The sequence below is a fragment of the Halichoeres trimaculatus genome, unplaced genomic scaffold (genome assembly GCF_033239565.1).
Source record: "Halichoeres trimaculatus isolate MK-OKI-2021-1 unplaced genomic scaffold, fHalTri1.1 fHalTri1_scaffold_15, whole genome shotgun sequence".
Classification (NCBI taxonomy): domain Eukaryota; kingdom Metazoa; phylum Chordata; class Actinopteri; order Labriformes; family Labridae; genus Halichoeres; species Halichoeres trimaculatus.
Window position 1 is genome coordinate 210997 of NW_027437193.1, and position 16068 is coordinate 227064.

General features: G+C 47.9%; 1 protein-coding gene across 1 annotated transcript in view; it reads right to left on the bottom strand.

Moving 5' to 3' along the window:
* LOC141803998 (unconventional myosin-X-like) overlaps nt 1-16068 on the bottom strand; it is a 106465-nt gene that overhangs the window by 30892 nt on the left and 59505 nt on the right. Inside the window, 17 exon segments of the mRNA XM_074688174.1 lie at nt 2506-2586; nt 2723-2831; nt 4359-4383; nt 4386-4440; nt 4543-4589; nt 4592-4610; nt 5524-5616; nt 6245-6311; nt 7876-7976; nt 9449-9595; nt 10431-10549; nt 10762-10891; nt 10992-11095; nt 11189-11273; nt 11350-11363; nt 12756-12880; nt 12966-13100. Of these exon segments, the coding sequence (XP_074544275.1) occupies nt 2506-2586; nt 2723-2831; nt 4359-4383; nt 4386-4440; nt 4543-4589; nt 4592-4610; nt 5524-5616; nt 6245-6311; nt 7876-7976; nt 9449-9595; nt 10431-10549; nt 10762-10891; nt 10992-11095; nt 11189-11273; nt 11350-11363; nt 12756-12880; nt 12966-13100 (1456 nt within the window).

Sequence of the window (16068 nt, forward strand, 5' to 3'; positions counted from 1 at the left end):
CACAATCAGACTAAAGGACACAATCAGACTAAAGGGTACAATCAGACTAAAGGGTACAATCAGACTTAAGGCCACAATCAGACTAAAGGCCACAATCAGACTTAAGGGTACAATCAGACTAAAGGACACAATCAGACTAAAGGACACAATCAGACTAAAGGCCACAATCAGACTATAGGCCACAATCAGACTAAAGGGTACAATCAGACTAAAGGGTACAATCAGACTTAAGGCCACAATCAGACTAAAGGCCACAATCAGACTAAAGGGTACAATCAGACTAAAGGGTACAATCAGACTTAAGGCCACAATCAGACTAAAGGACACAATCAGACTAAAGGACACAATCAGACTAAAGGACACAATCAGACTAAAGGCCACAATCAGACTATAGGCCACAATTAGACTAAAGGACACAATCAGACTTAAGGCCACAATCAGACTAAAGGCCACAATCAGACTTAAGGGTACAGCAAATCAACACTAAATGCTCCCTAGAAACAGGCGCTAAATGCTAAAGATTGGCTACCAGGGTTAGGGTAAGGCTACCAAGCTAACATGTGCAGATTCATTGGTGCATACAGAGCTGCAATTTTCTCCAATTCATCACAAAACTGGACCCGGGGATTTCTAAATAAGATGCAATTAGACCGCAAAGGGTACCTGGAAACAGACCTGGGAGCATCATACAAAGGAAGACACCAAATTTAGGAAAAACTCCCAATATTGCTACAAAAATATGTTATCAGGTCCTTCAAAACCTTTGGTCTATTAAAACCAAAGGGTTACTTCAAAACTGGGGGTGAGGGGTACCTTGGAATAGCAACTACAGGGAAATAAGGAGTAGAAATACTTCCTAATGAAGGAGGCAAAGAGCTTTAAACTAATGCCAGTAAAGACCTCAGAGGAACCATTTCAGAGTTAATTTACACTAACTGGTACAATGAACTCTAAAAGGTACCTTGAAACACTGAAAGCTAAAGATTAGCCTTAAAGCTAATGTATGGAATTTCACTTCAGTGGTTTTGCATATAAGCACGAACAGACCAGATAAGACGGATCCTGGGGATCTCTGTACCGTCCTCTGGGAGACCAGCTGCACAGCCGGCGTGTTTTTATGAGGCGGCACAGAACCGTCTGGACCCCTCTTCTGATCGAGGGTTAAACCAGCCTGGATGACGAGTTTTCAATGGGGCTTAATGTAGTGGTGGGGGGGGGGGGGGGGGGGGGGGGGGGGGGGGGGGGGGGGGGTCGGGGGGGGGCAGCCTCAGGGGAGACAGGGGTCAGTCCCTCTGCGGCACACGGCCTCTAAGAGCTCCCGAGAGGCGCCCTGTCATCTGCCTGCTCCGATCTGAGCGGCTGTCAGGGGCGGTGCTAGTGAAACTGCCTGAGTGTGTTTTTCAGGACGGTCGGTCAACACTGGGAGGCAGAGAACGGTGAGTGAACACGGAGAGGAGCTCAGAGAGACCAACGTTTGAAAGCAGTGATGAAACATTGAGCTAAGAAGCCTGTGGGATCATGTGACTCCTGCAGATGTCGAGTGGAAACATCAATATATTGAACCAATGCATAATTATTCAGTGTGGACAGACTGTTGGGACACACACCTGAAACACACACTAACTGACACACGTTTATCCAGAAAGTGTAATGAAGTCTGTCTCAGGGCACCCATAGGTGTCTGTTTCTTCAGTTTCCTCACAGTTACGGTTAAAGTTTGTGGTGCTGATTAAAATGACTCATTTTTAACCCTTTATCTGCTGTTTTTTAAGTACCCTTTAGCAACAGTTTAAAGTTAAACTACTTACTTTGTTTCTCATTGTCTCTTTGTCTGGTTAAGCAAATCTGTTAAAGTCATAAAAAAACACACCATCAAATCAGTTTCTGAAGTGCCTTTTTTCAACATCATGGTTTTTCTTAGAGGCCTGAGGTATATTTTGGTCCGAACTGGAGTAAACAGCGCTGTGCAGCTAAAGACTGTGTAAGGTAGCGTTGTAGCGCTGTGGCTAATATCCAGCCCATAGCCACTGTTTCTACGTTCGGTTGGTTTCATCTTTTTGAACCCTTTCCTTCACTGTGATGGTTTTGATCTGTCATTGGTCTGTATGAGAGTTAACCAAGAGCCATGTTTACCCCTATATGGGCTAGTATTGTTGGCTTTTTGTTACCCTTTATCTGCTGTTTCGAGGAACCCCTGACCCACGTTTCAGGGTACCCAGAGGCTCTGCTCAGACAAAGTCCTCCTTTCAGGTGGCACATGAACAACACCCTCTCTGAACAATTCAGAAGCAACGTTTTTCAAACTAAGAAGAAGAATCGAGGTGAAGTTTTTTGTCTCCAGTCTCCTCTCCCCCGTTCTTTATCTCCTGTGTACATTACCCAGCATGCTCCTCTGCTGCAGGCTGTTCCTGAGCAGCCCGGGGTCAAAGGGCACAGAAAGGGTCCTGTCTGCAGCTGTGTGTGTGTGTGTGTGTGTGTGTGTGTGTGTGTGTGTGCTGCTCCTACCTTGTGTTTGTTTGGTTTGATGCAGCGGATGAAGTAGGGGTTGGAGGTGCTGAGTGTGGCCATCAGGGAGTGCAGAGAGCCCTGTGAGGAGAGGAGCACATGGCGTCGAAGCAGCGTCAGATCCCTGATCCTGTTCGGTTCTGACTGACCTCTGACTGACCTCTGACTGACCTCTGACTGACCTCTGCAGTGAGCACGGTGTTTATGAGGGACTCACCTTAAACTGGGAGCTGACCGTGGGCCGTCTGTGCTTGGACGTGCTCCTCAGAGTGTCCTGTTTGTTTCGGCTCAACACGTGCTCAAACAGATCGTAGACAAAGTCCAACCTGACGAGGCAGAGAGACAAAGCTGGGGTTGGTCGAGCTGATCCAGGACAGAGTCGGAGAAAGCGATCAGCACATGGTTTCAGATTTACAACGGTAAAAGTAGAGCTCCCTGATGGGAAGTTTAGATCGACTGTCTGCCAAAGGGAACGGACTGACTCTTTACAGAAACACATTCACACTTGGAGCAGTCCTCCTTCAACATACAAAGCTTTAAGACCAGAGGTCTACAGCGGGGGGTCCTTAGAGGTCTACAGCAGGGGGTTCTGAGAGGTCTACAGCAGGGGGTCCTTAGAGGTCTACAGCAGGGGGTCCTTAGAGGTCTACAGCAGGGGGTCCTTAGAGGTCTACAGCAGGGGGTCCTGAGAGGTCTACAGCAGGGGGTCCTTGGAGGTCTACAGCAGGGGGTCCTTAGAGGTCTACAGCAGGGGGTCCTTAGAGGTCTACAGCAGGGGGTCCTTAGAGGTCTACAGCCGGGGATCCGTGACATTTTCGGTTGATTTGACAGTTTTTTAATATATATTTTCACAGAATTATCCCCAAATATTTCAGTTTTCCCTCATGTTATTCTCTGAGCACTCCTCAGTGGATTCACAGCGAGCACAGACGTTCTCTTTCAGTCAGAGACGAACAAACTCAGCGACAGGTTCACTCTGCATTCACCTCCAGCTGCTCAGAGGAAGACCCGCCTCTATCTCTGCTCGGCCAATCAGACTGCTGCATGTTTCACACCGACTCTGTCAGGTTCCCCTGCAGAGCTTGATACTGAACACACCAACAAGGTCCGTTCACATGTGGAACTGGTTTCAGACTCTGGTTTCAGACTCTGGTTTCAGACCCTGGTTTCAGACCCTGGTTTCTGACTCTGGTTTCTGACTCTGGTTTCGGACTCTGGTTTCAGACCCTGGTTTCAGACTCTGGTTTCAGACTCTGGTTTCAGACTCTGGTTTCAGACTCTGGTTTCAGACTCTGGTTTCAGACTCAGGTTTCAGACTCTGGTTTCAGACCCTGGTTTCAGACTCTGGTTTCAGACTCTGGTTTCAGACTCTGGTTTCAGACCCTGGTTTCAGACTCTGGTTTCAGACTCTGGGTTTCAGACTCTGGTTTCAGACCCTGGTTTCAGACTCTGGTTTCAGACTCAGGTTTCAGAGCCCGGTTTCAGACTCTGGTTCAGAATCTGGTTTCAGACCCTGGTTTCAGACCCTGGTTTCAGACCCCGGTTTCAGACTCTGGTTTCAGAGCCTGGTTTCAGACTCTGGTTTCAGACCCCTGGTTTCAGACCCCGGTTTCAGACTCTGGTTTCAGAGGCCCGGTTTCAGACTCTGGTTTCAGACTCTGGTTTCAGACTCTGGTTTCAGACCCTGGTTTCAGACCCTGGTTTCAGGCCCTGGTTTCAGACCCTGGTTTCAGACTCTGGTTTCAGACCCCTGGTTTCAGACTCTGGGTCTTTTGCTCTGGTTTTATCTGAGCCCCTGTCCCTCCTCTTGATTTCACTGATAAATCTGTTTCATGTTTGATCCCAGGGCCTACCTGCTCTCTCTCAGCAGGTTGAGATATCGTCTCTGAAAGTGTCTCTGTTCTTCTCCAGCATCCCCCTCACATCATACACCACCTGCAACAAGCCACAAGGGGGCGCCAGATGGTTAGAAAAAGGACGACAGCAGGACCATCTTCTGTTGAGAGTTGATGAGCAGGGAAAAGTTTCTGTACTCACTTCTCCAGCGTAGTGCTTGACTCCAAAGAAGTGCACGGCCACACGAGCTTCACGTAAAACGGGTTTTTCTGCAGAAAGAAAAGAGTTCAGCCACAGATATCTCAACAACCCACAGAGACGAAAGATTTTCAGAAATCACAATGACCATCCTTGTTCTCTCATGAAACGACAACGATCGACTTGTTTGACATTTTGATGTCGAATAAATCTGTAAAACAAGACGTAAGAGCTTCACCTGGAGCCCATAAAAAGTACACTTACTTATGGAAATATTCACAAGTTCTCAAACCGAAGGGTCCCGACCTCTTTGATAATTGCTCCCACATTAGTTTTAAGGAAATTAGCTTAAAATTTAGAAGCAAAAAACGAGCAAAACTCTGTCAACAATGTGCAAACAGGGAAGTTATTGTTAAAATTTCTTTCTCCAGGTATTTTTCTGACCAATTGTAATTTGTTGAATTCATACAATAATTTCCCATGTGTTCAACAGTTACAGAAGATAAGACAGAGAAAAACGGGCTGACGTTCACAGTTCGACCTCTTTATGGACCAGAAACAAACCATCAGCAACACTTGACGTGTTTAAAGACTGAGGGGTAGGCCAAAAAACAGCTGCTTCATGTTTTGGGAAGGAGAATAGAATAGAATAGAATAGAATAGAATAGAATAGAATAGAATAGATGAATAGAATAGATAGAATAGAATAGAATAGAATAGAATAGAATAGAATAGAATAGAATAGAATAGAATAGAATAGAATAGAATAGAATAGAATATTCTTCATTGATCCCCCCTGGGGGATTTTTTTTTTTGTGAAATAGTCACAACCTGAGACCAATCTGACTTTGAGCAGAGAAAATAAGAAAACATCAGATTTGTATTTTCAGCAGAGATTTGACGTGTCTGTCCACAGCACCAAACCAAAGCTCCTCACAGGAGCTTGAAGCTGAGATTAGGGTTGTTTGGAGGTTAAAGTCGTACCGAGTGCTGGCTGTGGAGTTTCTCCAGTAAAGTATCGTCGGTGGCTTTGGGGAAGTGACTCTCCTCGTTCATCAGTGCCAGGAGACCCAGTTTCTGTGGAACAAAACGGAAACGTTGACGTTGGCTGTTCTTGTAGCATCACACTGATAAAACTCTGTCCTTTTGGTTTGAACCAATCAGCTGTTATCTCTACCAAGTTTATTAGCTACATCGCCTTTTCTCATTTCTCGTTTATTTTCATTTCAGCGCTTTCATCTGCCTGTGGTGAGTCTCAGTTTCACTGTAAACAGTGAGTCACGGAGGTTCACTTCCTGCAGTGGTGTGGGGTCTGCAGGAGTCCTAAAACTCTCAGATCAAAGACAAATGCTGTCTTTGCTCTGACAATCCTCGAAGTCCAACCACTGCTCTCCATGCACACTGCTCCTCCTGCTGACACCTGAATTGGTCCGATACTGCTCCCACTGCAAAGGGCAGCGTGGCATCCAGACAGAAACCGATTTTGTTGTAAACACGTCTTAGGTTTGCTCAAAGTAGGAAATAAATCAAGAGTCAGGCTTTGTCAGGTCTGTCCTTAAGAGAAGAAGAAATGTACTTTTACATTGTTTGTCACTGTTTAACTCTCCCTGAGGCGCTCCTAACACAGCTACGCTCTCTGACAGTGATACTGGTCTAACATATGGACACAGAAATGTTTCTGTAAACCTTCAAACGCCCCCCATACCTTCTCGATCAGATCCAGACACTCCCCGTTGTCCATCCAGTTGATGTCAGCCCAAACCAGACCTTCCCTGAAAACCACAAATCAGAGACATTTCAAAGCAGAAGTGGCTTCGCTAAATCTTTTTACAACTTCTGACCCTCCCACACCAAGAGGAGTATTTTCCTGGAAGTTGAAGCTAGCCACAGGATTGACCAACTTTCCCACGTTGCTGTTATTAAGTGTCAACTTCCTGTGTCCAAAACTAACTCCTAGTCATCCAAGAGTCCTACAGGCCAGCTGGACTTAATAGCCGCGTTTCCACCAAGCAGACCGGTTCGTTTCGTTTCCACTGACTCATCCAGGGACAGATCCCTAAAAACCGAGTCGAGCCGGCCCACTCTTTGGGACCCTTTCTTGGGACCTTTTTCCGTATGGGTGCCAGACTGAACCGATCCGCTATCGAAAGGTGGAGCAACACACTGCAGACTGCTGATTGGTCAGAACAATCGTCACTTCCTGTGTGACAGCAGCTGTATTTCTCCTGGTGGCTCACAGTCTTCTCTGAAACAAAGCTTGATTGTTCTTTGTATCAAAGAGCTACACGTCAAACACAGAGAGGACGAAATGCTGCATGTCTTCATCTCTGCTCTTTGTTTACTGTGTCGCGTTTTTCTTCTTTGTTGGATTTATTAGCGGGGTAAGCTGCTACGGGGTCGCGCTATTGTTTACCAGCTGCTGCTTTCATCCGGCGTACACTCCGCCCACCACCAGAGGGCACAGTTTGCTGTGGGAACACAAACAGGATCAGGCTTAACTGAACCAAACCGAGCCAAACCGTACTGAAACGACCCGGACTGCTTGGTGGAAACGCAGCTTTTGTAACGTTCCTGGAAAGCTCATTTTCTCTTCTTTCAGGAAACTTCTCAGTTTTTCCTCTTGCCCTGACAGTTGTAGAGTTATCGGTCTGAGAACAGCTTGCATCGGTTAATGCCCATGATGGAAAGGTTGTTGCTCATTCAGAAATCTGTGTTATTTAGTGGCAGCAGTGTCCTAACACAGATATCTCTGTAAAGCTCGTCTTTTCTTCTTCAATGAGCCGTTGAAGCGTCGTCTCGGGGCTGGAGACAGGCGTGAGTCGACCCCTACAGGAGCCTGGTTTCAAACGTGCCACTACAGACCAATCAGAGCTGTTTCCATCCTGCTTTAAACACAGTTATCATCTGCATAGCTCCTCCAAACATGTCTACACACCGCGCAGGTGGCGAGTTATTTTTACAGCCCATTTGTTTTGAAGATATACGGTTAAAAGTTCAGTGTAATCTGGCCACGCTCCACGTCTCAGTCTGTTTCTAAGTTAACTGAAAGTTGGGCAGAGGAAGTGTTTTCAGTATTTGGACGATCACTAGGAGACGTCATGAAGGATATGGGCCTTTTTCTGCAGTCTGTGGTTTGTTTTTCCCTTCATGTCTTCTGGGATGTTAGCTCATGGAGAGTTAAAGTTGATTATTTTAAACACTTAAAACTCTAAAGCTGAGAAAAAATCTTTGACAATACGTTTTAAAAAACAGTCGATTGGATCTGAAAGTTCAGCGTTCAGACTTAAAACTGAAAACTAGAGACAGCATCATCAGCGTGAATCAGCCTCCACCTACTTGATGTATTCAAGTTGCTCCAGGGAGAAAATGTGCTTGTTGAAGTATTCCTGGAGCTTCTCGTTTGCATAGTTGATGTTGAACTGCTCGAAGCGGTTGACCTGAGGGGTTAAAGGAGGCAGACGTTAGCGACGGAGCACGCAAACAGAGCGTTTAATAATACAGAACCGGGAGGCCCTGAGGAGGTTTGACTGATTCATTGATTAAAAACTGACAAAAAGACAAGACCAAGAGGTAACATCTCTTCACATGATCTGGGTAACTGGCTGTAACTGGCTGTAACTGGCTGTGATTGGCTGTAACTGGCTGTAATTGGCTGTAACTGGCTGTAACTGGCTGTGATTGGCTGTAACTGGCTGTAACTGGCTGTAACTGGCTGTGATTGGCTGTGATTGGCTGTGATTGGCTGTAACTGGCTGTGATTGGCTGTGATTTGGCTGTGATTGGCTGTAACTGGCTGTGATTGGCTGTAACTGGCTGTGATTGGCTGTGATTGGCTGTGATTGGCTGTAACTGGCTGTGATTGGCTGTGATTTGGCTGTGATTGGCTGTAACTGGCTGTGATTGGCTGTAACTGGCTGTGATTGGCTGTAACTGGCTGTGATTGGCTGGGCCTGGCTGTGATTGGCTGTAACTGGCTGTAATTGGCTGTAACTGGCTGTGATTGGCTGTCACTGGCTGTAACTGGCTGTGATTGGCTGTAACTGGCTGTAACTGGCTGTAACTGGCTGTGATTGGCTGTCATTGGCTGTAACTGGCTGTAACTGGCTGTGATTGGCTGTAACTGGCTGTAACTGGCTGTAACTGGCTGTGATTGGCTGTAACTGGCTGTGATTGGCTGTAACTGGCTGTAATTGGCTGTAACTGGCTGTAACTGGCTGTAACTGGCTGTGATTGGCTGTAACTGGCTGTGATTGGCTGTTACTGGCTGTGATTGGCTGTAACTGGCTGTGATTGGCTGTAACTGGCTGTAACTGGCTGTAACTGGCTGTGATTGGCTGTGATTGGCTGTGATTGGCTGTAACTGGCTGTGATTGGCTGTGATTTGGCTGTGATTGGCTGTAACTGGCTGTGATTGGCTGTAACTGGCTGAGATTGGCTGTAACTGGCTGTGATTGGCTGTAACTGGCTGTAACTGGCTGTAACTGGCTGTGATTGGCTGTAATTGGCTGCAACTGGCTGTGATTGGCTGTGATTTGGCTGTAACTGGCTGTGATTGGCTGGGCCGGGCTGTGATTGGCTGGGCCTGGCTGTGATTGGCTGGGCCTGGCTGTGATTGGCTGTAACTGGCTGTGATTGGCTGTAACTGGCTGTAACTGGCTGTGATTGGCTGTGATTGGCTGTAACTGGCTGGGCCTGGCTGTGATTGGCTGTAATTGGCTGTAACTGGCTGTGATTGGCTGTGATTGGCTGTGATTGGCTGTGATTGGCTGTGATTGGCTGGGCCTGGCTGTGGTATGGATGCTGAATGAATGTATTAAACTTTAATCATTGCTGGGAGAGATCTCCGTCTGGTTTCCTCCTGGTTTGTATTATTTTCTGTCTTTGTGTTTGTGTCCTCTCTAAAACACACCTCAAAGTTCTCAAACCCAAAGATGTCCAGGATGCTGATGGATTTGAAGTCTTCCCTCCCCTTGATGCGGGTGTTGAGCTTGCGGATGATCCAGTTGAAGCACTGGGAGTAAAGTGCCATGGCCAGGGAGTCTCTGGAGTCGACCGCCTGCAGAGGAGCAAAGAGCGATGAGCAGATACGACGCCAATAAAAATCCACTCACTCAGGTCAGTCTGTGGATCTAACTCAGACGATTGTCAGGAAAAACCTTTCCACAGTCTGTGGACTGCTCAGCTGAGAGGATTGTGGGAAACCATTCAGTTATTCCAACACCTGAAACTCATGATGGCTGGTTAAACTTTTAAATAAAGTCTGATTTTAGGCCATAGATAACGTCACCTGCCCACACTTTTCAAAGAAAAACACAAACTTTACAGAAAGTGTTGATTCGTCCTGAACTGAGTCCAAGAAACTGCTGTAAGAGAGCAAACTGACGGGCTTTGGTACGAAGCTAACCTCATCATATCACCGCGTTTCCAACTGGGATTCCTTTCTTCTATTTCTCCCTTCCTTTCTTTCTTTCCTTCTTTCTTTCTGTCTTTCCTTCTTTCTTTCTTTCTTTCTTTCTTTCTTTCTTTCTTTCTTTCTTTCTTTCTTTCTTTCCTTCTTTCTTTCTTTCTTTCTGTCTTCCTTCCTTTCTTTCTTTCTTTCTTTCTTTCCTTCTTTCTTTCTCTCTTTCTTTCTTTCTTCCTTTCTTTCTTCCTTTCTTTCTTTATTTCTTTCTGTCTTTCTTTCTTTCTTTCTTTCTTTCTTTCTTTCTTTCTTTCTTTCTTTTTTAAAAAATGACTCAGCAGAACATGATGATATTTAGACTGAGGCTGTCTTTGAGAAACGGCGTCAGTTGGAAGCTGAACCAATCACAGAAGCAGATTTTTGTTGCGTCTGTGAACAGTCAGATCTGTGAGGGACACGTGGCGTCAGTCTGATCCTGGACTGTACCGACCTGTTCCACTGTGAGCGGCGTGGAGATCTCTTCTCCCCTGAGGATCATGGATCGATGGGTCAGGACCTCAGCCAGCTGATCAGAGTTCAGGCCTAGAAGCTCAGAGGTCCTGCTGAGAGCTGCTGGGGTACACACACACACACACACACACACACACACACACACACACACACACACACACACACACACACACACACACACACACACACACACACACACACACACACACACACACACACACAGACTGTCTTTACACACTCAGCCCGCTCTTTCCAACCTTCGGGGTCGTGGAGCAGAAGGTTGATCCAGAGTGACCAAGAAACTCTCTGACCTGATTTTGAGGAGACCTGAGCTCCTCCGGCCGTCATGAACTCGATGTTCCCCGTGTGAAGGATCCCGGAAAGGAGGCGCAGGATCTCCCCGATGTTCTCCTCTGTGAACTGCATTGTTCGCATGGCATTCCTGGGAAACAGACACATAACACTGAGGCTTTCACAAACACCTGATGCTGGACTTCTCAGCTGTAGAGTCTGGTTTTTAGTTTTAGAACTTCCGGAGTACCAGAACATCGTGAAAGGTGCCGTGGTCGTTGATGGTCTTGTCGGGGGGGCAGTTGGACTGTCTCAGGTAGTAGTAGCTGTCGGGCTGGGTCAAGCCTAAGGCCTCTGCAGCAACACGACCAGCGCAGAAAGACTTGATCAGAAAACATTCAGGCTCATATCCTCAAACTGTGCGTTGAGCTTCACGTGGTCACTGACCTCTCTGCTGGTGGTTGGTTCCTGCCAACAGTGCGTAGAAGATGTGGTAGTTTCTCTCCCCTGGGTTCTGCCGGACCACTCGGTTCTGCAGACGGAGACAGGAAGTGAGATCAAGCGTTTTCTCCAATTCTCACACATTCCCCAACAGATACCCCACTCACCTTCTCTAAGAGGTCTGTGGTCCAAAGAGTCACAGTTAAGAAACAACACCAGACGCAGCCTCACAAACCGAGAGAAACCATCGAGCACGTGAGCTGACGAGGTGTTGGGCAGCTGGGTACCCAAACACACACGGTTACACCGTTTAACTCATGGTTCAGCGTGTCAGTGTGTCGGCGTGTCAGCGTGTCAGCGTGTCTGCGTGTCTGCGTGTCAGCGTGTCAGCGTGTCAGCATGTCAGCATGTCAGCATGTCAGCATGTCTGCGTGTCTGCGTGTCAGCGTGTCAGCGTGTCAGCGTGTCAGTGTGTCAACGTGTCAGCATGTCAGCGTGTCAACGTGTCAGCATGTCAGCATGTCAGCATGTCTGCGTGTCTGCGTGTCAGCGTGTCAGCGTGTCAGCGTGTCAGTGTGTCAGTGTGTCAGCATGTCAGCATGTCAGCGTGTCAGCGTGTCAGCATGTCTGCGTGTCAGCGTGTCGGCGTGTCAGCATGTCTGCGTGTCAGCATGTCAGCGTGTCAGCGTGTCAGCATGTCTGCGTGTCAGCATGTCAGCATGTCAGCGTGTCAGCGTGTCAGCATGTCAGCATGTCAGCGTGTCGGCGTGTCAGCATGTCTGCGTGTCAGCATGTCAGCGTGTCAGCGTGTCAGCATGTCAGCGTGTCAGCGTGTCAGCATGTCAGCGTGTCAGCATGTCTGCGTGTCAGCATGTCAGCATGTCAGCGTGTCAGCGTGTCAGCATGTCAGCATGTCAGCGTGTCAGCGTGTCAGCATGTCTGCGTGTCAGCATGTCAGCATGTCAGCGTGTCAGCGTGTCAGCATGTCTGCGTGTCAGCATGTCAGCATGTCTGCGTGTCAGCATGTCAGCATGTCAGCGTGTCAGCGTGTCAGCATGTCTGCGTGTCAGCATGTCAGCGTGTCAGTGTGTCTGTGTGTCTGTGTGTCTGTGTGTCACCGTGTCAGTGTGTCGGTTTGTCTGTGTGTCAGCGTATCGGAGTGTCAGTGTGTCAGCGTGTCAGTGTATCAGCGTGTCTTTGTGTCAACGTTTCAGCGTATCGGCGTGTCTTTGTGTCAGCGTGTCAGCGTGTCAGCGTGTCGGTGTGTCAGCGTGTCGGTGTGTCAGCGTCTGGCGTGTCTTTGTGTCAGCGTGTTGGTGTGTCAGCGTATCTGTGTGTCTTTGTGTCTTTGTGTCAGTGTGTCAGCGTATCGGCGTGTCTTTGTGTCTTTGTGTCAGTGTGTCAGCGTATCGGCGTGTCTTTGTGTTAGCGTGTCAGCGTGTCAGCGTGTCAGTGTGTCAGCGTGTTGGTGTGTCAGCGTATCGGCGTGTCTTTGTGTCATTGTGTCAGTGTGTCGGCGTATCGGCGTGTCTTTGTGTCAGCGTGTCGGTGCTGGTGAAGCTGGAAAGGATACAGTCCACGATGCATCCTCCCTGGATGTTGCCTTTCTGGCTGAAATGCAGCTGTACGAACTTCCCGAAGCGGCTGGAGTTGTTGTTGTAGACGGTCTTGGCGTTCCCGAAGGCCTCCATGATGGGGCTGTGGAGTGAGGAGGAGGATCAGCGTTTGACCTGTTTCTCATCTGCTATCAGAAAAACCAGCCATGAAAAGATGAGTCACTGACCTGCTCTCCAGCAGAGCCTCCTCAACATGTGACGTCCTGTCCCGAGACGACACCTCTAAGGAGTGCTGACTCATGGCCGACAGAAACTTCAGGATCAGCTTCGTGCTTTCCGTTTTCCCAGCGCCGCTCTCTCCGCTGAGGGGGAGGAAACACAAACGTTAGGGCTCATCGTCACACCTACAAGTGTTTATGTCTTAACTGAGAGCAGAAACATCTTATTTAATAAGAGCCACGTTCACCTGACAGGTCCAGATACACGTCATATTTCAAGAAACTCAGAAAGCAAAGTGACGCCTGGACTGACTGAAAGAGTAAAAACATCTGCTGAAGAGTTACGGAACGGGACTTTGTTTAGTTTGTACAATAAACCAGGTCAGACGTGGATTAGGTGATGATGCTGGGCTCATGACTAAACCACATGGATGTAATTTCAACATGAGAAATATTAAGACTGTATCTAACAAAAACCAGCCACTAGAGGGCGCCTTGGCACTGATGAGGAGCCACAGCCTGGCTGCAACTCTGGAGGTAAAGATTTAAACATTAACATGCAGACACAAGCAGAGACGAGGAGGAAGAAAATGTTTGGTGATAAATGTAGGGTTGACACTTTTGGGGCTGAAAAATAAGGGACTCCCTCGGGGGGGGGGGGGGGGGGGGGGGGGGGGGGGGGGGATTTCCTGTGACTTTCTTACCCAATTAATGATGAGCAGTTATTCCACCATTAAAATCAAAAAACCAATCAACCAACTGCTGTTTCTAGAAGGCGGACGCAAACGCATGTTGAATTCAGGCAAAGTGGTGCTGCGTTCAAGGCAAACTGGAAATATGGGACAAATTGCGCCCCTACTGATTTAAAACGGGACGCAACATTTAAGTGCAAAATATGGGACGATTCTGTTTTCTACAGGACTTTCAGGGGCTATGAGGGACTCTGAGGGACTCTGAGGGACTCTGTGGGGCGTTTGACTCGTCCTCTGAAGACTCATCAGTCAACACTAACAGAGCAACAGAGTCACAGAGTCACAGATTCACAGAGTCACCGAGTCACGGAGCAGAGAGTCACAGAGTCACACAGAGTCATAGAGTCACACAGAGTCATGGAGTCACACAGAGTCACAGAGTTACACAGATTCACAGAGTCACCGAGTCACAGATTCACAGAGTCACACAGAGACACAGAGTCACAGAGTCACAGATTCACAGAGTCACCGAGTCACAGATTCACAGAGTCATAGAGTCACAGAGTCACAGAGTCACAGAGTCACACAGAGTCACACAGAGTCACAGATTCACAGAGTCACAGAGTCACAGAGTCACAGATTCACAGAGTCACACAGAGTCACAGATTCACAGAGTCACAGAGTCACAGAGTCACAGATTCACAGAGTCACACAGAGACACAGAGTCACAGAGTCACAGATTCACAGAGTCACCGAGTCACAGATTCACAGAGTCATAGAGTCACAGAGTCACAGAGTCACAGATTCACAGAGTCACACAGAGTCACAGATTCACAGAGTCACAGAGTCACAGATTCACAGAGTCACACAGAGTCACACAGAGTCACAGAGTCACAGATTCACAGAGTCACCAAGTCACAGAGTCACAGATTCACAGAGTCACAGAGTCACACAGAGTCACAGAGTCACACAGAGTCACAGAGTCACACAGAGTCACACAGAGTCACACAGAGTCACAGAGTCACACAGAGTCACACAGAGTCACAGAGTCACAGAGTCACAGAGTCACAGATTCACAGAGTCACACAGAGTCACAGAGTCACACAGAGTCACACAGAGTCACACAGAGTCACAGAGTCACACAGAGTCACACAGAGTCACACAGAGTCACAGAGTCACAGAGTCACACAGAGTCACAGAGTCACACAGAGTCACACAGAGTCACACAGAGTCACACAGAGTCACACAGATTCACAGAGTCACACAGAGTCACACAGAGTCACACAGAGTCACAGAGTCATAGAGTCACAGAGTCACAGATTCACAGAGTCACACAGAGTCACAGATTCACAGAGTCACAGAGTCACAGATTCACAGAGTCACACAGAGTCACACAGAGTCACAGAGTCACAGATTCACAGAGTCACACAGAGTCACAGAGTCACAGAGTCACAGATTCACAGAGTCATAGAGTCACACAGAGTCACAGAGTCACAGAGTCACAGAGTCACACAGAGTCACAGAGTCACACAGAGTCACACAGAGTCACACAGAGTCACAGAGTCACAGAGTCACACAGAGTCACAGAGTCACAGAGTCACAGAGTCACACAGAGTCACAGAGTCACACAGAGTCACACAGAGTCACACAGAGTCACAGAGTCACACAGAGTCACAGAGTCACACAGAGTCACACAGAGTCACAGAGTCACACAGAGTCACACAGAGTCACACAGAGTCACAGAGTCACAGAGTCACACAGAGTCACAGATTCACACAGAGTCACACAGAGTCACAGAGTCACAGAGTCACAGAGTCACACAGAGTCACAGAGTCACACAGAGTCACACAGAGTCACAGAGTCACAGAGTCACAGAGTCACAGAGTCACACAGAGTCATTCAGAGTCACACAGAGTCACAGAGTCACACAGAGTCACACAGAGTCACAGAGTCACAGAGTCACAGAGTCACAGAGTCACACAGAGTCACACAGAGTCACAGAGTCACACAGAGTCACACAGAGTCACACAGAGTCACAGAGTCACACAGAGTCACAGAGTCACAGAGTCACAGAGTCACACAGAGTTACACAGAGTCACAGAGTCACAGAGTCACACAGAGTCACACAGAGTCACACAGAGTCACACAGAGTCACAGAGTCACACAGAGTCACAGAGTCACAGAGTCACACAGAGTCACACAGAGTCACAGAGTCACACAGAGTCACAGAGTCACAGAGTCACACAGAGTCACACAGAGTCACAGAGTCACAGAGTCACAGAGTCACACAGAGTCACAGAGTCACAGAGTCACACAGAGTCACAGAGTCACAGAGCCACAGAGTCACACAGAGTCACAGAGTCACACAGAGTCACAGAGTCACAGCAGGATGTTGGTGGCTGTCAGTCAACACACTTTGA